Source organism: Dendrobates tinctorius, unplaced genomic scaffold (assembly GCF_039654945.1).
Source record: "Dendrobates tinctorius isolate UK_male_01 unplaced genomic scaffold, ASM3965494v1 ptg000030l, whole genome shotgun sequence".
Classification (NCBI taxonomy): Eukaryota; Metazoa; Chordata; class Amphibia; order Anura; family Dendrobatidae; genus Dendrobates; species Dendrobates tinctorius.
Window position 1 is genome coordinate 18474528 of NW_027361698.1, and position 27341 is coordinate 18501868.

General features: G+C 42.6%; 1 protein-coding gene across 18 annotated transcripts in view; it reads left to right on the top strand.

Moving 5' to 3' along the window:
- Window positions 1-27341, top strand: part of CAMK2D (calcium/calmodulin dependent protein kinase II delta) — a 288504-nt gene that overhangs the window by 134023 nt on the left and 127140 nt on the right. For all 18 annotated transcript variants that reach the window (XM_073571883.1, XM_073571881.1, XM_073571889.1 and 15 more), the window contains exon 4: window positions 1834-1888. In XM_073571883.1, coding sequence (XP_073427984.1) covers window positions 1834-1888 — 55 coding nt within the window. The remainder of the gene's footprint in view (window positions 1-1833; window positions 1889-27341) is intronic.

Below are 27341 nucleotides of genomic sequence, written 5' to 3' on the forward strand. Positions count from 1 at the left end.
ATTGTTAAGATAAGGCCATTCAAAAATTTGGGGGAGATTCACAAGGAGTGGACTGAGGCAGGAGTCATTGCTTCAAGAGCCACCACACACAGACATATCCAGGACATGGGCTACAAGTGTCACATTCCCTGTGTCAGGCCACTCATGTTCAATCGACAACGCCAGAAGCATCTTACCTGGGTCAAGGAGACAAAGAACTGGACTGTTCTCAGTGGTCCAAGGTGTTGTTTTCAAATGAAAGTAAATTTTGCATTTCATTAGGAATTCAAGGTCCAAGCTGTTTGAGGTCTAGTGTGAAGTTTGGGAGTAATGACATCTGCTGGTGTAGGTCCACTGTGTTTTATCAATACCAAATTCAGCGTGGCCATCTACCAGGAAATTTTAGAGCACTTCATGGTCCCCCTGTCGATAAGCTTATTGGAGATGGAAATTTCATTCTGCAGCAGGACTTGGCACCTGTCCACACTGCCAAAAGTACCAATATCTGGTTTAAAAACAACAGTATCACTGTGCTTGACTGGCCAGGAAACTCGCCTGACCTTAAAGGGGTTGTCCGGGCTTTTCACATAATCTCAGTGCATATCTGGGCTGCAGAATGCTGACAATAAGTAATTTACCTTCTGTGGCCAGTTTGGAGGGTTTGCTAGATATCATCTCTTGCTTGTAAGAAAAACGGCCGGGCGGGGGGGGTGCGTTCTGGCACTGAAATGAGAACTGGACGTTTCCTCCTCAATAGTTTCACTTTCCATAGATCAGTGTTCAGTGTGTGTCTGGGGGAGGAGCAGCTGGGTGGTTCTGCTCTCTGCACTGAGGCTGCTAGAGGGGGAGGATTTGTTACTGTGTGAGGAGGGCTTGTTCATGTGGTCGGGGAGGGCCTGTTGCTATGGAGCGTGGGGTTGTTGCTATAGAGGGCAGGTTTTTAGTAGAGTAGGAGGAAACGATCAGTTCTCATTTCAATGCCAGAACACTAGATCCCACCCCCCACCCCCCCTTGGACGTTTTTCTTACAAGCATGAGATGATATCTTGGAAACCCTGCAAACTGGCCCCAGAAGGTAAATTACTTATTGTCAGCATTCTGCAGCCTAGATATGCACTGAGATTATGTGAAAAGCCCGGACAACCCCTTTAACCCCTCAGAGAGTCTATGGGGTATTGTCAAGAGGAAGATGAGAGACACCAGACCCAATAAAGCAGATGAGCTTAAAGCTGCTATCAAAGCAACCTGGGCTTCCATAACACCTCAGCAGTGCCACAGGCTGATCGCCTCCATGCCACGCCACATTGATGCAGTAATTGATGCAAAAGGAGCCCTGACCAAGTATTGAGTGCATTTACTGAACATACATTTCAGTAGGCCAACATTTCGGATTTTAAAAATCATTTTTCAAGCTGGTGTTATAAAGTATTCTAATTTACTGAGATAATGACTTTTGGGTTTTCATTGGCTGTAAGCCATAATCATCAACGTTAACAGAAATAAACACTTGAAATAGATCACTCGGTTTGAAATGACGCTATATAATATGAGTTTCACATTATGTATTGAAGAACTGAAATTAACCTTTTTGATGTTGTTCTAATTATGTGGGAAGCACCTGCATGTATGCATCTTAAGTGTGTCACTGTATAATTACAAAGGAGATTCAATAGCTATATCCGCATATACGCCGGGAAATTTCCTGCGGCATACATGAAATGGTGTATGAATTAATCCTGGCTCAAAATAGCCCCCCCCCCCAGCTTATTAGTAATAGCAACTTAAAAATATATATTTAAATTTAAAAATACTGTTCATTAAAAATATAGTTCATCTAATTTTCTTTTATTCCAGTTCGACTTCATGACAGCATATCAGAAGAAGGGTACCATTACTTAGTCTTTGACTTGTAAGTAAACCTTAAGTTTATTATTTTATTAATATTTTTATATCATAAGAATTTTTATATTATAAGAATCTTCGCCAGCAGTTTTGTTGCAGAAAATTATTTTGCACACTTGTGCACCGAGCCTATATGACTCCTTTATAGTGAACCAAACAATTGTTGGTACTGTATGTATTTATTATTAGGAGCATACAGAGTCTGGGGACACATGCTTTAGTTTTTGCTTTCAGATTCGTACAGTTATTAAGCAAGCACCAAGTTGGTTGGAGATCGTTTACTGGCCTGTATAGACAGCCTGATGAAGATTCCACATTACTATGATCTCTTTGTATAGAAGATTATGTTATCGGCAGCACATCGCTTGTATGCACAAGGCAATATGCTGCTGATAATGATGATTTTTATGCTGGCATAAAAATCATTGCACTCAAGAACCAGCATTTTGCTCATTCGTCGGGTTATTGCCAGCCTGTTTAGATGGGCTAATAATTGGGATTATTTACTGATTATTGGCTCTTCTAAATGGATAATGAATCAAGGTATACAGCAAACAGTATAGGACCTTTGCACCTTTGAGTCAGGTCTATTTAGACTCTGTTGGTATGAGTCTTGTTGCTATAAAGGGACCTGATAAATGACCTGTTCCTTCTTGAATTGAATGGTATCAGTCACTCGATTAATTGATTAAAGAGAAAGATAAGTTGGCTCTATATTTCCATTAGATTTTCTGCAGTCTTTTTTTAATCAGAATTTAGAGCGGCACCAAAGTTTGCTATCTACTGTAAGCTTATTTAACGTATGAAAATTCTCTATTTAGCTGTTGCTGTTTACTATCTGAAACTATTAATCCTTTAAGTGTAACAACCCTTTAAGCCTCCTTGGGCAGGGTGTCCAGTACTTCTCACCTCATTATGGCATAGTGCCTCTACCTGAATCTTGCTGGGAATGTAGTGGAATGCAGGAGGGTCTTCCTCTTCTGCCAGGTGTCAACTTGGGAAACCCCTGTCCATGCTCCGTACACGCTCACAAGAGGTGAGATTCAAATATTCTAACAGATTTATTGTACAGGGGCTAAAATGTGTCAAAGACCTGGAACATAACAAGTACAGAAAACAAATTAGTTCAAACAAACTTTACAGATAACCCTTTCTTAAAGGTAGATGATGTACTTTTCAGCCAGCCTAGGGGTTGTGTTAGCACGGGGGCATTCCCTGGGGGCACAACAGTGCAGCACTGTCACATAAGTTCCCAGTTATACTTATGCTGCTGGCCCTTGGTTAAGGACAGCACTTTCCCTTTAAGTGACCGCAAACACACTCTTAATGAATAACACTAATCCCAGAAATGGCTGCAGCAGTGCAAGTATCACAGTCCAATGATGGAGCCCAGTTGCTACAGATGTTGGCACACATAAAGAAACCATTGGTGCACTTTATTGTCAAAAGTCATTAAGTAATAGTTATCTCATTGTTGGCAGCAATAATTTAGGTAGTTTAGATAATTTAGATAATTTAGGATGCTCTCCAAGTGTGTGACAACAGAGCTTCTTTATTCAGGAACAAACAGGAACAATATATGATAAGCTTAATAGATCAGGAATCATTTATGTGTCCCTATCTGTGTAGCATCTACAGCAGGCTGCTTCTCTCATACACAGACACAGGAAAAACAGAAAATACAGTCACATGCTCTGCCTGTGTGAGCCTCTGGGAGGTTTTATTTTGCTCTAACTTTATAAACAGCATACAAATCTAGCAACTGAACACTCATAGACAGGAATGGACTTGTTGCACCAAACAAATTCCAACACCCCCACTTAACAACTATCCTATTACTTACCAAATTACTTCTTGACTTGCGTAAGCAGCAGACATATATTATGATATTATGCTTCTGTTGAAGATAATGCAACTGACGCTTGTTTTTTGCTGGACCAAGAAATTGAATTTTCTCCTAACTTGAACAAGTAACCACTTGTTGATTTCCAATCACTTAAATCTCCAGCCCAATCTGCATCCACATAACCTCTGAGAGTGATATCTCCTGATGCAGATGGCTTAAGATTTAGCCTTTGAGTTTCTTTAAGATATTGAAGAATTCTCTTAATTGCATTCCAGTCTCTTTGGCATGGCTTGCTTACATGTCGGCATAGAGTTCCAACTGTGACTGTGATATCCGGGCGAGTTGTGGTTGCTATGTACAGAAGTGTCCCCACTGCTTGTCTGTAAGGGCCCCGTCACACATAGCGACTCACCAGCGATCCCGACAACGATATGAACTTGTCAGGATCGCTGGTGTGTCGCTACATGATCGCTGGTGATCTGCCAAACAGGCAGCTTCACCAGCGATCAGCACCAACGACGACGAGCGCGCGCATCGCTGTGTACCTTAGATACCAGCGCGCTGGTGCAGGGAGCTGGTAACTAAGGTAAACATCGGGTTTCTAAGCGCCGTACGACACTTAGAATCCCGCTGTTTACCTTGGTTACCAGCTTCCTGCACCAGCGCGCTGGTATCCAAGGTACACAGAGGGTTTCTAAGTGCTGAGCCGCGCTTAGAAACCCGCTGTTTACCTTGGATACGAGTTGGGAGCTCGCTGATCGCTGCTCTCCTTCCTGCCACACGCAGCGATGCGTTCTGGCCAGCGGGAGACCAACGATCAAAAAAAGTCCTGGGCATTCGAGCACGATCAGCGATACCCGGCAGGGGGGCCGGTCGCTAATAGGTGTCACACACAGCGATCTCGCTGGTGAGATCGCTGTTGAGTCACAAAACTTGTGACTCAGCAGCGATCTCGCTAGCGAGATCGCTGTGTGTGACAGGGGCTTAACTCTCATTGCTGAGTAGCAGAACTTCTCCTTCCAACTTTAAGTAGGACAGATCCTTTGGTGTTGACGCACCTTTGGCTTCTGACATTCCAAACTGGTTTAGGAAGTGTTCTGACCATATAAGAAAGGCGTCTGGAGGTTGACTTGGTTCTTCAATGTCCTCCTTGGTGGCTTCAGAGCTTATCCACACTTCAGTGTTTTCCTTTTCGGCATCTGTGTTTGGTGATTTAGATTCTTGTTCTTGCTTCTTAGGTTGAATAACTGGTGTATCTTCATGGAATTTGAGCGATAGAGTTTTCATCAATCGCTACATCTCTGCTGATTGTTACTGTGTTGGTCTCTGGGTGCAGGATTCTGTATCCCTTTTGAGTTTCGCTATAGCCCACCAGGACTCCTTGCTTTGCATGTGATTCCCACTTGGAACGTTTTTCTTTGGGAACATACATAAACGTTCTACTTCCAAATATCCTGAGGTGCTTCAGGTTAGGCTTCTGGCAGTTCCATAGCTCATATGGAGTTTTATTTGTGGCTTTACCTGACACTCTGTTTTGAAGATAGCAAGCAGTCATGATGGCTTCTCCCCAATACGTTGTAGGTAGATTCACATCAAACAACATACTTCTTCCACTTTCACAGAGAGTACGGTTCCTTCTCTCTGCAATGCCATTTTGTTCTGGGTTGTATGGAATGGTAGTCTGGAAAACGATTCCATCCTTTTTCAAAATGGTTTGCACCTTACCACTTGTATATTCGGTTCCATTATCTGCACGCAGGGCTTTTGGCATTCTTTCAAATTTGTTTAACACTACAGCCAGATATTCTTCAAGTTTCTGTGGAACTTCATCCTTACTGTGAAGCAGGTAGGCGACTGTATATCTGTAGTCATCAATAAATGTAAGAAAATATCTCTTCTTGCTATGAATTTGAACACTCATTGGACCACATACATCTGTGTGTATCAGATCCATAAGCTGTGCAGCTCTAATCGTGCTTATTTTAGGAAAGGATTTTTTTGGACGTTTTCCCTTTAAGACAGCTAGTGCACTTCATCATTTGACTACACTGGTTGATTTCAATACCATTTGCAAGTTGAGCTAACTTCCTTACCACTTCTGGGTCTCTGTGCCCAAGACGTCTGTGCCATACATGGATACAGTTCTTATGCAGATCTTGCCTAGCGCTGTACACTCTTTCTTTGTATTTTAGCTGATAAAGTTCATCTTGGATTTTTTCTTTTGCAAGAGTGTGACCCTTCTTTGAGATGATGCAGCTGTTATCTCTAAAAGTGACTACATTCCCCTTTTGTGTGAGATTCTTTACTGACAGAAGACTGCTTTCAAGGCTGGGAACATAGAGAACATCCTTTACTGGGATCTTTCTGCTTTGTGCTGAGGAAACTGGACAGTGGAGGTAGCCGTCTCCTACTCATTTTGAAGTCATATAGTGACCATTAGCTAAGATGACTTTTTCTGACTTGCTTTCATTAAGGTCAGTGAAGAAATCCTTGTTGTTTGTCATATGACTGCATGTTCCAGAATCTATACATCATATATGCTTTACAGATGGGTCTGTACTGGCAATAAATGCAGCTTCAACACATTCAGAATCTTCCTTTACAGTTGTTTTAACCCTTTGACTGTTTTGCTTTTTAAACTGACTCATTCTTGCTTTCCAAATTCTGCAGTCTGCTTCAAGGTGGTCGGGCTCTTTACAGATAAAACATTAAGGAGTTTTTCTTAGATTGCTTTTATATTTAGGGAAATTTTGTGTCTTTAACACTATTTCTACTCTGAATTCATTACTGCTGCTTACATGCTGCGTATTTCTCTTGAATTCATCCACAAGTTTGCCTTTAACATACTCTAGTGTCAGCTCATCATCTGGCCGTGCATCTAATGCAGTCATGAGTGTGTCATAACTCTCTGGAAGACCACTTAATAGATGTGTAGCAGCATAAAAATCTTTAATTTCTTCTCCAATTCCCCTGAGACGCTCCACAATCTCTAGGGTGTTTCTTATATAGTCCTGCATATTCTGTCCATCACTTAGCTTAGACTGATACAGTTTTCTCATGAGATAAAACTTATTGCTGAGATTTGATCTTTCATGCACTTTCTGTAACTCATCCCACATCTCCTTTGCAGTTGCACACTTGCATATAGGCACAATCTGATTATCATCTACACTGAGGGAGATCGTGCTTTGTGCTTTCTGATCCTTCTCTAGCCAATCATCTGGTAATGGATGAGGCACTTGTTCCTGAGTATATTTCCACGTACCTTCTCTTATGAGCGGCATCTTCAGCTTGAATTTCCAGGACCGGTAGTTCTGTTAGTGAGGCTTGGCACTGAGAACTTGACAGGATTACTGCTAGTGGACATTTTCTCTGTTGCTCTGGGGTTCTGTGTCACTCTGGGGCCATAACCTGTTGGCAGTGGATTATTCAGGATACTCTCCAAGCGTGTGACAACAGAGCTTTTTTTATTCAGGAACAAACAGGAACAGTATATGATAAGGTTAATAGATCAGGAATAAATCATTTGTGTGTCTATCTGTGCATCATCTACAGCAGGCTGCTTCTAGAATACACAGACACAGAAAAAAAACAGGAAATAGTCACATGCTTTCCCTGTGTGAGCCTCTGGGAGTTTTTTTTTTTGTTCTAACTTTATAAACCGCATACAGATCTAGCAACTGAATACTCATAGACAGGAATGGAGTTGTTGCACCAAACATATTACAACACTCATGAACCTCATGAACAAGTCCACAACATGGAAAATGAGATTACCCAGATGGTGTGCTGCAATGTGTGCTATATATTTACTGATTTGCCAGAGGAAAAGACATTTTACGTGCCAGAAATGCAAGCTTGTGACCCTGTTAGAGGAAAAGGTGCAAAGTCTTCAGGAGAGAACAGCTACACTGAAGCTCAAAGAAGATAAGGATTTCCTTGCCAGAGCAGAAAAATCTCTTAATGTTGCAAGAGAAGAACTTTTCAGTGTTCCTGCAAAAGATAATGACAGAGTAGAAACAACTATTCAGAATATTTGAAGAGATGCACCTTTCAATGTACCTGCAGAGAAAGAGAAATGTAAGCATGTGACACAAGGAAGCAGGAGGATGAGGAGGCAGTCAACACCCATACCTCTGAAGAACCACTACCAGGATCTCACGCAGGACAACTATGAATATGTACATCAAAAAAGTGCTTTGCCCACAAAGAACACTACAGTAAGGAATCCGAAGCCTCTTGAACGGAGAAAAAGTGTTGTGGTGAAGATGAAAATTAGAGTGGTGGTCATGGGGGATTCCCTACGGAAGTGAAGAGAAGTTACTATTTGCCAATAGGACGTTACCTCACGAGACGCGTGCTGTCTTCCAGGTGCCCAAATCAAATATGTATCTGATAGGGTATCAAGACTTAGTCTGTACCTCTGTCCTCTGCTCTTCAGGAGCAGACACTCACCAGTCTGTAATGGAGGAACACAAACATCTCTCTGTTTCCAGCTAGCTCCACCCTTCTTCTCCAACGTGTTCAGCCAATCAGTTCTTTCTTTTGCTACTCCTCCTTTTACATGATGTAAAAAAAGGAGCAAAGTCTACTGGGAGTTGATGTCCCAGTCAGTGCCGCAAAAGAAGCAGTAATGTCTGCTGCTGGGAATGTTGATGTAATAGCAGCAGCAGTAGTCTCTGTACACATATCTCTCATTGCAAGTGTTAAGGTCCCGTTACATTTAGCGATGCACCAGCGATCCCGAAAACTATGCGACCTGGTCAGGATTGCTGGTGCATCGCTAATGAGCTGCCAAACAGACAGATCTCACCAGCGACGCTGCAACGATCCAGCGATGCTCGGCGGTCGCTCTTACCTGTCACACGGCAGCGATGATGACTTCCGCCTGCGTCCATGCGTCGCTAGTCGGCACCAGGGGGACGCCAACGAGGAGAAAATGGCCCAGTACGTTCAAGCGTGATCAGCGATATCCAGCGGGGGGGGGTGGTCGGAGGTATGTGTCACATGTAGCGAGATCGCAAGCGATATCGCTGTTGCGTCACAAAATCGGTGACGCTTTAGCGATATCACTAGCGATCTCGCTATGTGTAAAAGGCCCTTTACTCAAGGAAACAGTGAATTTTCTTTTTTACTACCCTTCTTAATCCCTTCACGACCTTTGACATATATTTACGTCAAAGATCCTGACCCTGCCTTTGATATGGGCTCACATGCGGAGCCCACATCTTTCCCCTCACTTAATGACTGATTTAATCAGCCATCAAGTGCCTTTAACATGCGTGGGTGGAGCGGTGCTGCGCCCATGGCTGCTAACATGTTAAATCCCACTGTCAACCATTAATAGTGGGATTTAATACACACTGGCTGGAAGCACGTCATTAATCCCATTCATTGGCGCCCCTGTCACATGATCGTGGTTTACCGAGGGGTTGTCATGACAGTCGGGGATCTGCTGATGACCCATATGCCTTTCATTGTGAATCTCCTGTGAACGCCAGCCTGTGATTTCTGGTATACATAAAAAACACAAGTTCAGCTATCGCCTCTTTTGCCCTATTGAAAATAAAACAATAAAAAACATATATACACATATTTGGTATCACATGGTAAAAAAGAAAAAAAACAATTGTGGTATTGTTTAAAATCAATGGTGCCATTCAAAAGTCCAACTCGTCCCACCAAAAACGAGCCTTCATAGTCTCTTAGAGCTCTTGCTAGAAAGGGATGAAAAAGCGAAAACAAAAAATGCTTTTTTTTTTTCTTTTTTTAAAGCTTTCTAGCTTTTTCTATAAACTGTAATTCTGCAGTATCATAGCATATAGTCCTATGAAGCTGTGCTTGTGGCTAGACTTCGCAGGAGTACCTACATGGCAGCAGCATGGGCCTTCAGCAGGCTGTTGCTTGCCATGAAACCCATCGGCACACTGATCAAAATTTGGTGGGGAAGAGGGACAAGAGGCACTTGACATAAATTCAGTGATTGTTTTTAACCTCTTAAAGGGAACCTGTCACCTCGTTTTTCAGCCATAAGCTGCAGCCACTGCCTTTCGGGGCTTCTAGAATGCTGTAGATAAGCCCCTGATCTAACCTGAAAGATAAGAAAAACAAGCTTTATTATACTCACCCGGGGGGCGGTCCGGTCCGATAGGCGTTGCAGGTCCGAGTCCGGCGCCTCCCATCTTCACGCGATGTCGTCATCTTCCTTGCTTCGTGTCGTGGCTCCTGCGCAGGCGTAGTGATCTGCCCTGTTGAGGGCAGAGCCAAGTACTGCAATGCGCAGTTGCCGAGAAAGGTCAGAGAGGCCGAGCGCTACAGTATTACCTGATCTTATGCTTATTTGTACTTTTGTTCTGTTTAGTTTTGTTGGAGTTTCTTCTTTTCCATTAGTTTTATAGTAGCTTTAATTATTACTCTAAACCTGAACTGTTTGACCTGGACCATTACATTGTAACTTCGCCTTGACTTAACATTCAGACTTGGTTTTGTTATTTTAGGTCCTTGAGTGCAACATTCACTGTAGTTTGCAATTGCCCTACTGACATATACCAGTGGTTGCAACAGGCTTCTGAGGTTGTACCTCTGTGCTAAATCCAAGACTACTGAGGCTTGTAGCTGTCGAGAACCATCATACTTTTAAGTATTGTTCTTCTCATTAATTCATTGCTTGTGAACAAGCCGCCTGCAGTGATTATTTTAATGATAATACATGACAGTGGCATATTGCTGCCATTCCACCCCCACACAACTGTTCCTGGCTTAATCGTTGCTTTTAGGAGCTGTGGGAATTAACCATGTCATACTGAGATATCTTCATATGGCATCCTACACTGAGAGAAGGGGACCTCTAATTAGGAATAAATAAGCTCTACCAGTAGCCACTGACTACTATGGAATTAGTGTCAGTGCTAATTGCTTTGTTTTTAAGATGAAGACATTTGCCTCATTTGTGTCCTACCCAACTGCTGCAGCTTCCATGTATAGGCACCCCTGAATATTTAGCATTTAACTATTCATTTGGAAGCTTTAGACCTCATAAACTATCCAAATTTAGACCTTTTAGACTTCTTTGATTTTTGTTTCTTTTGAACAATTACTTTATTAAAGAGTAAAAAAAAGTACATTATGCAGCTCAGCAGACAGGAGCGCACACACAGACCGGGATGCGGATTTAATTGAAAGCGTTGGTGGGTCGCCTCCCAGGGCTGTGGGGTACTCGGTACCGGGCCGTTGTCAGCGGGATGTGTCACAGCAGCGGTGACCCCGGTCCGTGGACCTGGGCGCCCAAATAATGGGGGAATTGAAATGGTGGAATGTAGTTGATTATATGAATAGTTTGTGACGCCACCTGTGGTGTACGGCAAGTGAGATGTTAAGCCAACGCTGCATGCAGATCCTCTGGGATTGATGGTATGGTGCAGCAAAGATGTAATAGCTCCTCACAGGTGAAGCTGTAGTCCCAGGGCAGTGTAGATGTGGTTGGCACGGGGATGTAGCAGTGCCGGAATGGTAGGAAGCAGACAAAGACACAGCAGGGTGCAATTTCTGTACCTTTACTTGATAAATGCAGTCCAGGGTCCTGATTAAAGATGGTACCGGAGCAGGATAGCCTGGAAGCAGCTCAGGATTCTCTCTCAGCAGATGGGCTGTGCAGTCTCCTTTCCTAGCGCTTATTTGCGTGAAGTACTCCTAGTACTGAGTTACACTGAAGTTCCTCCTAATTCTCTTCTCTTCTACTAGCACTCCTCGTATGGCAGACAGCTGTAGCCGCTATTCCTCTCTTGGCTCACTCCGTGCTGTTGTGCTTCTGAGTCTTAGATGGGGGTAGGGCATTTACAGCCTCCTACTCCTCTGGTGTCTGTTGCAGGACCATTAGTATCCATACAACCGTGGAGACCAGGCTCCAGTTCATGCGCTCTCACTGCAAGGGAGCTCTCTTCCCTCAGCTCAACCTCCAGCTTCTCTCCACACGTCTACACACGTGGCCCTCCTCACACTGACTGACCACTCCTTCCTCTTGGCCCTCAGAGAGCACTCCTCCCCTCAATTCCGGTTCAGAGTCCCCCCTGCTGGCCTGGAGTGGAACTGTGTTTCATGTATAGGTTAACTGTGAGAGAGACGCTTCACTGCATGACATCACCCTCCCTGGAGGAAGGCAAAGCCACTGTGGCGGCCATACTCCTGGGGACGCCACATTGGCCTTGTACACTTTCTGATGAATCCATATTCTGATCTTTGTGTGCGTTCAAACAGGAATTGTCTTCTTCAGTCTGCGGAGTGGCACACTGGTTGGGAGGTCTATTAATTGATCAGTGGAGATCTCAGGACCCGGACCCATATGGAACTGCAAGCAATTCAAGGGCGTTCTAAAGATGAAAACTCTGGAAGAAAGTTCAGTTACTTTAATTTCAAGCTCCTTGAAGTTGCTACCTACGTTGGATCTTTCATTAAACTGTGCTGTACTCTGTTATTGATAGGAAAGAGCCTTCCATAGCAGCAGATTATTAGAAGGGCCTGTCAGTTTGGGGGGGCCTGGTGTCAAATGTGACCTCTTCCCATCCCCCCACACATCTGGATTTCAATAGTATCTGCGTGGAATCTTAGGGCTAACATTTCTCCTTGTGGAGAGTGACATGCCAGGCCTGGCATGTCAGAGTGAGTTGACTTATACGCCATGCAAGCTTTTCTGAGAAATTAAGCAAATTGAAGAGGAACAGGACTTGAACTCCAGTGCCATTTCCAATAGGTGGCGCTAGAGTTCAAGTCCAATGGTATCTGAAGATGCAGTTGGATACATTCCATCCTCCACTATTCAGGCTGCCTATGCGAAGCCTGATGCAGCAGGCATGATGACATCACTAGATCATGCCTGTTGTGCGGAGACTTAGTACATACGCTGCACAAAGGGGAAAGCGGCTAGTTACGTTTTTTTTTTATTATTTATTCAGTCAGTACTTGTAAGGGGTTCATAATGTGCTTAGGGGACTGGGCTATGGGGCCACCATACTGTGTATAGGTAGTATGGTAGCCTCATAACTGTGTATGAGGAGCTGTGGACGTCCTTATACTGTGTACAGGGGCTATGGGTCCCAATATATTGTGTATAGTGGTTGGTGGTCCATAATACTGTGTATAGGAGTTGTGGTTGCCATAATACTCTGTATTGGGGCTGTCTGGTCAGCTCACTGTGTATAAGGGGCTGTGGGACCATCAATCTGTGCATTGCAGGCCTATAGGGCCATCATATTGGGTATAGGTTGTTGTGGGTTTGGGCCATCATACTGTGCGTAAAGATGTTGTGGGGGCCATCATGCTGTTTAATTGGGACTAAGGGTCCATCATATCTTGTATAGGGCTGTAGAGCCATCATACTCTGTATATTGGACTATGGGACCATCATACCGTGAAATTGTTGGGCTGTCATATTGCATATAAAGGACAGTGGGGCCATCATACTTCATGTAGGCAAGATGTGAGGTCTTCATATTGTGTATAGGGGAGTGTAGGGCTATCATTGCATATAGCAGAACTGTGGGGCTATCATACTATGAATAGGGGGCTTTAAAGTCATCATACTGCATTCAGGGGAGCTGGTGGAGCATCATACTGTGTGTTGATGGACTTTGCTTACCATGATACTGTGTGCTGGGTATCATACTGCATGCGGGGGCTAATTATGGGGATATTATAGAGTTACTAATCAGGGTTCACTCTGGTCATTATACTGTGCTTTTGGGGTTAATACACTATCGTACTGTATCTGGGGTGGGGCACTTTTGGTGACACCTTACTCCATTGGGACCATGACACAAGGGTATGATAGTGGGTTAAAACACTAAGAAAATTCTGTAGCGGCACAATTAGTGTGCGTCCCATAATATACCTCCCTCTCTGTCTCTAAAGGTGGGAGGTATACCATTCTGTGACTGCGCAAATGGGCTGTGACCCCCAAATGTTTTTAATTTATGTTATGGAGGTGGGGGCTTAATTAGGATTTCTGCTGCAGGACCCCGTGATTTCTATGCATACACCTGGTTATCCAGTTTGGTACCAAAAATATTGTTCCATATGGCTATAATGGCGATTATAGAATACGCTAAAGCCACATTTTGTGTGTTTTGTACATGCAGATATAGGCAACTAGCTGTCATTCATCACTATGAGTGGATACCCCAGACTCATTTGTTGTATTTTGCTATCTCTCCTAATAACTAAATGATTTAATGTTTCCCTGCATTGTTTTGGCTATTAGAGCAGACGTGTACCCCAAACTGCTTTCCTATGTAGTCTGAAGACAGATCTTCCTTCATATGAATATTATTTGATGCATACATTTGACAAATTTGGGGGTATTTATTTATTTTGGACTGCTTGGGGGAATCAGAGTAACTAATAATAATGTTTATTTTTATATAGCGCTAATATATTCCGCAGCACTTTACACACATTATCACCACTGTCCCTGATGGGGCTCACAATCTAAATTCCCTATCAGTATGTCTTTGGAGTGTGGGAGGAAACCGGAGAACCTGGGGGAAACCCACACAAACAAGGGGAGAACATACTACTCCTTGCAGATGTTGTCCTTGGTGGGATTTGAACCCAGGACTTCAGCGCTGCAAGGCTACAGTACTAGCCACTGAGCCACCGTGCTGCCCTAACTTAATAGGTGCTATCATGACGGCTGGTCCAGAGCTCTGTGACCTTCAAATGCTGGCATCCTTGGCATCTCGTACGGTCACTAGACCCTCATCTCTAATATTTATGCATTGTATTTTGATGCCTCAGTCGTGCTCTTCAGAGAATATATATACACTCACTGGCCACTTTATTAGGTACACCTGTCCAACTGTGTGTTAAGACTTAATTTCTAATCAGCCAATCACATGGCGGCAACTCAGTGCATTTAGGCATGTAGACATGGTCAAGACAATCTCCTGCAGTTCAAACCGAGCATCAGTATGGGGAAGAAAGGTGATTTGAGTGCCTTTGAACGTGGCATGATTGTTGGTGCCAGAAGGGCTGGTCTGAGAATTTCAGAAACTGCTGATCTACTGGGATTTTCACGCACAACCATCTCTAGGGTTTACAGAGAATGGTCCGAAAAAGAAAAAAAATCCAGTGAGCGGCAGTTCTGTGGCCGGAAATGCCTTGTTGATGCCAGAGGTCAGAGGAGAATGGGCAGACTGGTTCGAGCTGATAGAAAGGCAACAGTGACTCAAATTGCCACCCGTTACAACCAAGGTAGGCAGAAGAGCATCTCTGAACGCACAGTGCGTCGAACTTTGAGGCAGATGGGCTACAGCAGCAGAAGACCACACCAGGTACCACTCCTCTCAGCTAAGAACAGGAAACTGAGGCTACAATTTGCACAAGCTCATCGAAATTGGACAGTAGAAGATTGGAAAAACGTTGCCTGGTCTGATGAGTCTCGATTTCTGCTGCGACATTCGGATGGTAGGTTCAGAATTTGGCGTAAACAACATGAAAGCATGGATCCATCCTGCCTTGTATCAACGGTTCAGGCTGGTGGTGGTGGTGTCATGGTGTGGGGAATTTTTTCTGGGCACTCTTTGGGCCCCTTGGTACCAATTGAGCATCGTTGCAACGCCACAGCCTACCTGAGTATTGTTGCTGACCATGTCCATCCCTTTATGACCACAATGTACCCAACATCTGATGGCTACTTTCAGCAGGATAATGCGCCATGTCATAAAGCTCGAATCATCTCAGATTGGTTTCTTGAACATGACAATGAGTTTACTGTACTCAAATGGCCTCCTCAGTCACCAGATCTCAATCCAATAGAGCATCTTTGGGATGTGGTGGAACGGGAGATTCGCATCAGGGATGTGCAGCCGACAAATCTGCGCCAACTGTGTGATGCCATCATGTCAATATGGTCCAAAATCTCTGAGGAATGCTTCCAGCACCTTGTTGAATCTCTGCCACGAAGAATTGAGGCAGTTCTGAAGGCAAAAGGGGGTCCAACCCCTTACTAGCATGGTGTACCTAATAAAGTGGCCAGTGAGTGTGTGTATATATATATATATATATATATATATATATATATATATATATATATATATATATATATATATATATATATATATATATATATATATAAATAATGTATATTAAATGTGTTTGTGTATATACAGTGCCTTGCGAAAGTATTCGACCCCCCCCCTGGAACTTTTCAACCTTTTCCCACATATCATGCTTCAAACATAAAGATACCAAATGTAAATTTTTGGTGAAGAATCAACAAGTGGGACACAGTTGTGAAGTTGAATGAAATTTATCGGTTATTTTAAATTTTTGAGGAAATTCAAAAACTGAAAAGTGGGGCGTGCAATATTATTCGGCCTGCAACACTGGAGATAGGGAGGGCACCACCAAGAATAGATAGGGGATACACCAATGGTCAATATAAAGAACCAAATAATCATTCGGCCCCTTTAACAATACTTTGGGTATGTCTCTATCAGTTTTGTACATCAAGAGACTGAAATTCTTGCCCATTCTTCCTTGGCAAACAGCTCGAGCTCAGTGAGGTTTGATGGAGATCGTTTGTGAACAGCAGTTTTCAGCTCTTTCCACAGATTCTCGATTGGATTCAGGTCTGGACTTTGACTTGGCCGTTCTAACACCTGGATACGTTTATTTGTGAACCATTCCATTGTAGATTTTGCTTTATGTTTGGGATCATTGACTTGTTGGAAGACAAATCTCCGTCCCAGTCTCATGTGATTTGCAGACTCCAACAGGTTTTCTTGAAGAATGGTCCTGTATTTGGCTCCATCCATCTTCCCATCAATTTTAACCATCTTCCTTGTCCCTGAAGAAAAGCAGGCCCAACCCATGATGCTGCCACCACCATGTTTGACAGTGGGGATGGTGTGTTCAGGGTGATGAGCTGTGTTTCCTTTACGCCAAACATATCGTTTGGCATTGTTGCCAAAAAGTTCGATTTTGGTTTCATCTGACCAGAGCACCTTCTCCCACATGTTTGGTGTCTCCCAGGTGGCTTGTTGCAAACTTTAAATGACACTTTTTATGGATATCTTTGAGAAATTGCTTTCTTCTTTCCACTCTTAAGGCCAGATTTGTGCAGTGTACGACTGATTGTTGTCCTATGGACAGACTGTCCCACCTCAGTTGTAGATATCTGCAGTTCATCCAGAGTGATTATGGGCCTCTTGGCTGCATCTCTGATCAGTCTTCTCCTTGTTTGAGTTGAAAGTTTAGAGTGACGGCTGGGTCTTGGTAGATTTGCAGTGGTATGATACTCCTTCCATTTCAATATGATCGCTTGCACAGTGCTCCTTGGGATGTTTAAAGTTTTGGAAATCATTTTGTATCCAAATCCAGCTTTAAACTTCTCCACAACAGTATCACAGACCTGCCTGTTGTGTTCCTTGGTCTTCATGATGCTCTCTGTGTATCAAGAGACTATCACAGAGCAGGTGCATTTATACGGAGACTTGATTACACACAGTGGATTATATTTATCATCATTAGTCATTTAGGACAACATTGGATCATTCAGAGATCCACAATGAACTTCTGGAGTGAGTTTGCTGCACTGAAAGTAAAGGGGCTGAATAATATTGCGCGTCCCACTTTTCAGTTTTTGAATTTCCACAAAAATTTTAAATAACCAATAAATTTTGTTCAGCTTCACAATTGTGTCCCACTTGTTGTTGATTCTTCACCAAAAATTTACATTTGGTATCTTTATGTTTGAAGCATGATATGTGGGAAAAGGTTGAAGAGTTCCGGGGGGCCGAATACTTTCGCAAGGCACTGTGTAATTATATATCAATAATAATATATACTTGATACGCCTTAATGTTGAGAAGTTACGGTAATTGTAGAGCGCCCTCAATTTATTTTATACATCTTAGTATTTCAGTAGATCCCAATTGCCTCTTATTAGTGTATTGATTATTTGATTTGTAATCACAGGGGATGCAGGGGCTACAATCATACCTGTAGGGGCCAAATGACACATAAAATAAGCCATTGCTCCCCTGTGCCCTCCTATTTTACCTTACAAGCAGTCTACAGAGGTGCTTAGGACATCTGTATGGCAATACTGCTGCATATATTAGTACAGCCATGTAACACATCAGCACTACTTGCTGGCTTTTATTTTTTGTGATTTTCATCCCTGTTATTTTTCTTGTCACTGGGGAAAGAATCTCTTTTGAGAGACTTGCTTTCTCCTCTTCTGTGTAATTTTGAGATGCTTAGTTTGAAAGATCAGTAAAAGGATCAACTTGAAATCCCATTAAGAAGTTTTACAATTGTTTTGTGAAACTTCCTACTTTTCTCTGTCTAATAACTGTACGAGTCACTCACAATGGAAAGCATAATTTGGCAGAGACAAGTCTCCTCTATTGTCTGACAGCTCTTACAGCTCTAGCATACCTTTCTTGTGAGTCAAGTTGGCACAATACCTTTAAGGCTTGGGAACAAAATATATACAGACAAATTTAATTCAAGGCCATAATAATTTGTAAAAAGCCTTTATGGTTTCCTAAAACCTTCTAAAACTGAACTTGTAATTGCTCAGAAAACACATATGGGGGAGAGGACAGAGAAAGAGAACCACTCTGGCAATAAGAGCTGACAATCTACAGGCGGAGAAAGATAGGACCCCGCTAACCATAAGAACTTGCAATGTACAGGTGAGAGAGTGGTACCTGTTGACCTTAAGAGCTTACACTCTACAGGACAGAGAGGGAATCCTGATGATCATAGGAGCTTGCACTCTACGGGAGAGAGAGAAAACCCTACTGACCATAAGAGCTTACACTCTACAGGAGAGAGAGAGAGAGAAGACCCTACTGACCATAATAACTTACACTCTACAGTAGAGAGAAGACCCTACTGACCATAATAACTTACACTATACAGGAGAGAGAGAAGACCCTGCTCACCATAAGAGCTTACACTCTACAGGGGAGAGAGAGAGAGAAGACCCTGCTCACCATAAGAACTTTATAACATTTTATAGAAAAGAGCGAAAATACCCTTTTGACCTTAAGAGTCTACACACTGCAGAAGAGTGAAGGAGAGAGGTCCCTGCTGTACTTAAGAGCTCACACTCTATAAGAGAGTGCGGGAGGACCCTACTGATCGCAAGAGCTTACTTTCTACAAAAGAGAGAACGCCACTAAACATAAGGACTCCAGTCAACAGGAGAGTGTGGACCCAGCTGACCATAAGAGTTCACACTGTACAAGAGAGAGGGGAACCCGCTGATCATAAGAGCTTACACTCTACAGAAGATAGAGACTTAACGCAGTGAATCTGGAGATGGAAAAATATTCTATGGTACAACCTGTGCTCTGCTGGGAACTGCTGATCTGTGATGGCTGAGATACTGATCACCACTGAATAAGGTGTGATAATCCGTAAGATGTCATAGCTGCAGAGCATTATGGGGAGGCTCACGCAGAAGCACAAGTTGATGTAGGCCTGCTTGCTCATGCTTCAGCAGTGTGGGAAATGGTGCCAGGCAATTTTTGTTTTTTATTTGGAAATCGCTAATTGAATCTGTGTTCAAATTCATGCGAATTTTAGGAAATTCTACTTTATCCGCTAATCTCTAGTGGTGGTATATACTAAACAACCTAAAATTAAATGTTCAAGACAACGTTTGATACTGTCCATTCAATTTTTTAACAGTCTGCATATAATGTTACAATGTAAAACTAGTTTAATGTATTGGCATATCGCTCCATAATGCCTTTTAGTACAGGCATTACATACAGAATAAATGACCTTCATTAATTGTATAAAAATGAATGAAGTTTCTAAATGAGTTCATGCTATAGTTATCCATATGTAATTATTATCCTCATTCTGTCTGATCCTAATTTCATTTTGACAAGTTCCCAAATCACTTACCAGTCGTGCTGCATAAAAATAATATACGGTAACTCCTATGAGTGTGACTATTTCTATAAAAAAATCAATGTCTAAACAGGAGATAAAAGCTTTGTTCAGAGAACCTTTTAACCTTCAATTGGCAGACAAAAGGCATAATGCTGAAGCATAAAATGGCATTATCGCAGTCTGCCAAAGTTCATGCAACAGAATGCATGATTATTCTTCATAAAACATTTCTTCTCAGGTTTCAAATGAAATAGTACATCAGATAGGTACAAAATTGGTTCTACAGTCCAAACCCACAATCTGCAGTTCACAATACTGTTCTGTGCAGCCCTTAATGAGAATGAGCGTTAGGGTACACTCAGACTGCCATATAAATGACCACAGTTTTGGATAAATAATAATAAACCAACATAAACTCTGGCAAAAATTAAGAGACCACTTTCAAATGTTCAGTTTGTCTGATTTTTCTCTTTTTAGGTATATTTTTGAGTAATATGTGAATTGTTCTTTTAGTCTATAAAGTTCTGAAAACATGTCTCCGAATTTCCAAGCAATAAATTTTGTATGTTTTTTTCTGACAAAGAAAAATGGTCAAAATTAAAAAAACAAAACAGTGCTTTCAGAACTCAAATAATGCAAAGAAAACAAGTTCATAATCATTTAGAAACAACAATACTAATGTTTTAACTCGGCAAGACTTCTGAAATCAATATTTTGTGGAATAACCATGATTTTTAAAAACAGCTTTCATGCGTCTTAGCATGCCACCAGCCTTTCACACTGCTTCTGGCGCAAAAATTTAAGCAGTTCTTCTTTGCTTAATGGCTTGTGACTATCCATCATCCTCTTGATTACATTCCAGAGGTTTTCAATGGGATTCATGTCTGGAGAATGGGCTGCCCATGACAGGGTTTTGATGTGGTGGTCTCTTAATTTTTGGCAGAGCTGTATACTCCCTGTCCGCCGTAGTCCAGCTCACGTGTAGAACAGTCATATCGGGAGATGTGACTGCTCCACTCGGCCTCTGGCGATACCCTGACAGGAGGTTATCGCTCCCGCAGTGTATCACTGCATTGCCATGAGAGTTCACTGGAATTCAGTGATACACTGACAGGAGGTAATCGCTCCCACAGTGTATCACTGCATTGCCGTGAGAGTTCACCGGAGTTCAGTGATACACTGCGGGAGCGATTACCTCCTGTCAGTGTATCGCCTGTGGCCAGTAGAGCAATCACATACGCAACGTGCGCACATAGCCTTAATCTGGGATTAATTAGAAATCATGATGCTGATCAGCCATGATGGTTTACAGTTATTATTCCCTCATCCCCGACACGTTTCCCCCTGTATGTTTCAGGGTTCAACAGGGGACCCATACGGGATATCAATGTCTCTCACGGAAGGCCAAATGGTGCTGTGCACGGCATCTTACTTACGAGCACCATTTTATAGAGGTAAAATGTGGTCACTTATGGTTCCAATAGGAGGCACATGGAACACATCTTGCGCTCCCAGTGCTCGCACACCAGAAGTGATGTCAGCAAATAAGGGACGTGGAGCGCATATGCGCTCCACAAATGGAAAGAATGTTTCGGAGCATCAAATTACGCATCTCAATGTTAAAGGGAGAACCCAACAAGCTTCTTTAGCCAATTTCACAAGGGGGCAGTATTAATATCTTGAACAAACAGTAATATATGCCACATAAAGAATATATGTAATTAAAAAAACCTCAAAGGAAGCCCAGACATCCATATGTAAAGTTAAGTATGAAAAACTATCATTGTGCTCAAAACAGTTACTGGGCTACATTGATGATGTTGTAGTCAACAAACCCACAAGAATAAGATAAGGAAGCGTATAAATTGGATGGAGCCATCAAAATTGATAGCAACTATTCATAAGACGTGGTTAACAGAGAGGGTATACGAAAAGAAAAGGCTGATCCTATATGGCTACAATACTCAATAAAAATATCACATGAAGCTTCAAGCTCAGTTGTTCATTCAATCTTGGCTAAGGGATTCTAACCAATATAATATATCCATCGTGTTTCTCTCTGGATTATTTTTCTTTGCAAATCCTCGTGTCTGATGGAAGGTTGTATAGTCTCAATTACTCAAAAGAAAATACACCTACTGTCGCCCTCATGCTTAAGATTTACCTGGCATGCCAGTGGTGTGTCTGCCATGCCTAATGAACCCAAGGTGTTCACTAATGGGAACACGCAACTCTCGTTTTGTTTTGCCAGCGTAATCAATGGGGCATGAACAGGTGCTGAGATAGACTACCCCCAAAGTTTTGCAGTTGGCAAAACATTTCATGGTGTAAGTCCTGTTATGATGTTTGAGATGGTTTTTGATAGAGAAGTATATTGTCAAAAGCTGCAATGACCAATATCTATTTACCCCTCCTATTCGTAAATGACCAATACAGATTTACCCCTCTTGTAATGACGGATTGGAAGCAAAAAAAGTTGGAATATCTTGATCGGCTCTCAATATCCCCCAATGTCTCTTAAAGACTTCCATGACCTTGTTCGACTGATCATCATATGTCCCTACTAGTCTTGTCAAGGAATCAGTTAGGTTTTATATTTTACTAGATAATAAATATATATATATATATATATATATATATATATATATATAGCCGCCGGACTACTACCCCTAATATCCCACATCGTCCCGTCAGCCAGAACCACCAGACTACTTATATCCCACATCATCCCGTCAGCCATAGCCACTGGACAACTACCCCTAATATCCCATCCCACATCATCCCATCAGCCTGGGGTCAGAACCAGAGTGCTGAGTGGCATGTCCCTAACTTCCATACCCGGGATCCCTTTAATAGAAGCCTGAGCTGAGAATCAGAGCGCTGAGGGATTTACCCTAACTTCCATACCGAAGATCCCTTTAAGAGGGGCCTGGGGTCTGTACCAAAGCGCAGAGTGGATTTGCCCTCACTTCCGTACCGGGGATCCCTTTAAGAGAGCCTGGGATCAGAACCAGAGCGCTGAGTGGATTTGCCCTCACTTCCATACCGGGGATCCCTTTAAGAGGGAAGATGTGCCTATGGATGGAGGATGGGTATATGGGCACAGGAGGGGGGATTCATTTCTGTAATGTGCTCTTTGCTCCTTTCTGGGAACAGACAATGGCTGGGAGCTTATGTTCCCGGGGATATTAGATTTCTCTCACCATTTCAGTGTCTGCTGAGATGTTTTCTGGAATGGGAAAACTGTTGCTCATAGCAACCAATCACAGCTCAGCTTCTTTTAAACAGCTCTGGTGAAATGAAAGATGCTTCATGATTGGTTGGTGATACACACACGTTCATTTTTATATATAGAGATATAATAAAGATGACCTACTAACTTCCTTTGCATTTTCATATGCTGAGTCAGTGATACCTTCTTTGCAGTCCCTATCAAGAAAGCTTTCTTTGAGGTCTCTTGATTGGGACTGAAAGTCCCTCCAGGTCGAGCAGTTCCTCCTTATCCTAAGGAACTGCCCCTTAGGCGAGGTATCCCTAAGTGGGGACGGATGGTAACTCTCACACTTTAGCAGGCTGTTGGTTGATGTGAGTTTTCAAAACAGCGAGATTTTAGGGGTTCCATTCTTTTCTATCTATATATTCACATCCAAAAATGCAATTGTGTCTTCTTCAACCTCAAAGGTAAAGAAAGACCAATCTCTTTGGAATCTAGAAAATGCGCCCAAAAGCTGCTTGGTCACCTGCCCAGAAGACGAGCATGTCGTCAATGTACCTGCCCCAAAATAATATTCAGGGACACCAGATGACATTCTTGTCCCTGAAGACCATAATATCTTCCCACCAATACAGTATAATGGGCCCCACATAGTGCTCCATACAGTATAATGGGCCCCACATAGTGCTCTATACAGTATAATGGGCCCCACATAGTGCACTGTTTCATGTAATGGACGTCACATAGTCACCATGATGGGCATTACATGCACAGCTATGCTACGTCAGTTTTCAGTGATATAGCAGTGCTGTATCAGTGCGTTCAGAGCACAGTAGTGCAATGACTTCTTCTGTGTTCTGAATATGGAAGTGAGTGGTGATCTGCAGTCTGGTACTGTACTACTGATGTCAGGCTGAGCTCACCGCTCCCTCAGCCAATACTCAACTCATCCATAACCTCTGCTCACCGTATCTCCTGTCAATACTCCCTGCCAGCAGCTCCTGTCACAGCATGGCTTGTGCTCAGCATTGACAGGGGAAAAGTGTAGCTCATAGCATATGCTATGGGCTTCACAAAAATGGCGCCAATTTCCTGCTACAGCTGTTACCTGGACTTTCATGGAGTTTGTCTAGATCACGGCAGGATGCTGCCAAAATACATGAGATGTGGTCGGACATCGACCCCAGGCTCCTATATTACAGGGGCTGGCGCATATAGCTTTGTAACTCTCCGCTAGTTTTGTATTTTACATTTTTGAGGCTTCATTATATACAGGGTTTCCCTAAAGTCTGGACACTTAGGAATTCTCATTAACTATAATTTAATTAAATTAACTATAATAGAATTTGCAAAGCACATCAACCTTTGCAAATGATGGAAATCATATTTGAAAAATTATTTAATATTCCACTTGAAGAAAATGTTAATAAATTAAATTTCTACAAAATATGTATTTTTGCCTCTGTGTCCAGTCTTTAGGGACACACTATATCTAAATGTCATTTCAACTAGTGTAAAAAAAACAAAAACCTCTCTTTGATGAAATTTCCATAAAGATTGCTGCTACGGTGCTGAACAAAGCAATCAATTGTAAATGTCTCTCATGTAAATGTCTGCAGGTCTAGGCAAGTGTCGGACTTCTTCTTGTCAAAGAGGAAAATGGATTAATAGAAGCTAAAATATGACACTATTAACTGCTTGTTCCAACATTAGCCATAATCGCAAAATGACATGCCTGGTGATGGACAGGTAAAGAGGAGGTCGGATTCGTTCTGGGGCCCAGCTGCTTGGCTCATGTGGATGTTTCTTCTTCTCTTACAGTAATGTGTTTTGTGCAGTATTGGCTTCCGAATTTTCCATGTTCCTGTATGTACTGTAGAAGTATTGTCGAAAAATGACAACATGATAGAAATGAGCTTGTGAGAGACAACGGCATGTCATAATGATGGAACTGCAGAGACGGTCTGTCAGTACCCCAGGATTTTCTCTGGTCTGCTGCAGGATGGTTGTAAAGGTGGTCAGACAAATTAGAAGAATGAAGCTAAACCCCACATTAGACTAGCGGCCCATCCAATGCATATGAGTATGTCCCGACTCTTCCTTACACTCACATTTCGAAAGAAGGATTGGACATGTTGAATTAAAATATGCCTAATCCTTTTGTTTTCTCAGAAAATAAACCCAGTATCTGGCAGCACCTCATCACTCTGAGAACACCTGCCAAGGCCGGGGTCACACTTGCGAGTGTGATTGGAGAAACTCATGCATCAGTACTTGGCACTACCCGGTATTGAGATGTGAAAGACTCGCACATCACACTTGCATGTGTGACCCCGGCCTAACTCTGAATGTACACACCCAGATTTCTCATAGTTTCAGCTGATGGTGACAGACAATGGGGGGGTGTTTAAGCTATATGAGGCAGAAATCTGGTTTAATTGGCACCAAAAAAAGGTCTTTCATGACCAGCACCATATTTCTAATGTATTTTAGATATTTTATACATTTTTTTATTAAAAAAGGGGAGTGACCTATTGGAGAACGTGTGACCTAACGTGACACTGTGCACAAAAAACAGCACTCACCATTTCTTCTTAAAAAAGGTTAATGTCCTTTATTCCATGGGACAGGACAATCCTGTGACATACAGGGGGAGCAGGGAAGTGTAAGAGGACAACAGCCGTTTCGCGCTTTTGCAAGCGCTTCTGCATGTCCAAACCAGTCAAATTATAAGTGGTGTAAATTTAGAATAAAAAGTCTTAAACGAGATTTAGCAAGCAGAATGATTCAATGTAATATATTGTACATGAACATGCAACAAAGATCAACTCACCCCTAGGACTCTTCAAATGTGCAGATTGGATCTACAAATTACAGTCCCAAACATTAGAAAAAGTCCAGCAATGCAGAGATCATCCCAGAAGACTTACCTCATCTTAACCATGATGGAATAAACATAAAAAATACAGGAGCCCTTTAACTAGCCTACATAATTTGGCAAGTTATGCAAGTTGAACAATTAGACAGTATATATAACTATGCCTCATCAAATTTTATCTGAATGGACAATGTTATGATCTTGTCCCTGATGAGTGACACTGAGGCATATGCAGTTTTTGACGCAAGTGCAGTTTTATTGGCGAAACGTCAAAAATGGGTGTTTTGTTGGTGTAAACTGGGATTAATAACCTCAGTAAAACCATATGCAGTTTAACCACATCGCAAAATGCAGCATGTGACTCTTTCACTATTTCCATCAGACACTATATGTTCACTACACTCTGGTGTTTGGTAGAAAGATTTTTAAGCAGGATGGCTCAGTGGTTAGCACTGTTGCTTTGTCTTAAAAATGAGGTCCTTGGTTCATCATATCCCACCAAGGCCAATATCTGCAAGGAGCTTGTATGTTCTCCCCGTGTTTGCGCGGGTTTCCTCCAGGTACTCTGGTTTCCTCCCTCAGTCAAAAGACATACTGACTGTAGATTGTGAGTCCCAATGTCTGGAAAGCGCTGTAGAATATGATGGCGCTTTATAAGCAACACGTGATGATAAATAAGCCAGTCAGAATAATTTTCTGGCAGATGACAAATTTTAACTAATCAAATGGCCATTTACACTCTTTCAATTTAAGGCCTACTGTACATACACATTATTTGCTGAATCTGGCAATATTGATGGGTGTGGCCTACTGTCTAATATGTATGAGGGCGCTGGCCGACTGATGGTCAGGAGGGATGTCAATCGAGCATATTGCGTATTTTGCTCCCTAAGAAAAGCTGTTGGCCGACATTACAGTTGGTGGCCTTCTCATAGAGCGCAAAGAAGCGCTTGGCTGAGGCATTGTTTGGTCTACAGCCATCTAATGTATATGGCCAGCCATAGATGCCTGACTGGATGGCCACCTACGGTAATCAGTATAAAAACTGTTGTTCATCTCGCGTGGCAGCATTACAGTTATTGACAGTGGCTTACCTTTCAACGTTCCCACATTGTTTTATGACTCCGAAATAATGACTAAAGTAGTTAGACAGTAATTATGGATGTACATAGCATAAGGTAGCGCTGTCATTCAAGGTTGGGGACACTCGCTTGGCAGCCAAATAATCAGATCCGGCACGGATTTTCCATAAAACCATAACAGTCCATGCGGTTTATTCAGACATCATAAACCCACAGCAGCAACATAAAGTTCATATCCATAGCATAACGTTCATGACAGAGCTTCCCTCTGTTATCCCTGTGGTCACACAGGTTACTCAATGTCCAGTACTCAGGCTCTTCAGCCTCACAGTTCTCACCCCGTCAGGGTTACCTCATGGTTGCTTCAGACTCCAGACGTTCATTCCCTCCCCTGGGAACTCAGATACTGGCAGCCATTACACACAGCCACTTCACGTGCTGTCAGGCAGGAAGCCCCATCTCCCAATGGGACCTTCCACAACGGACCAACCGGGTCCAAGCATTCACTCATGTGACCTACCCTGGCCACCT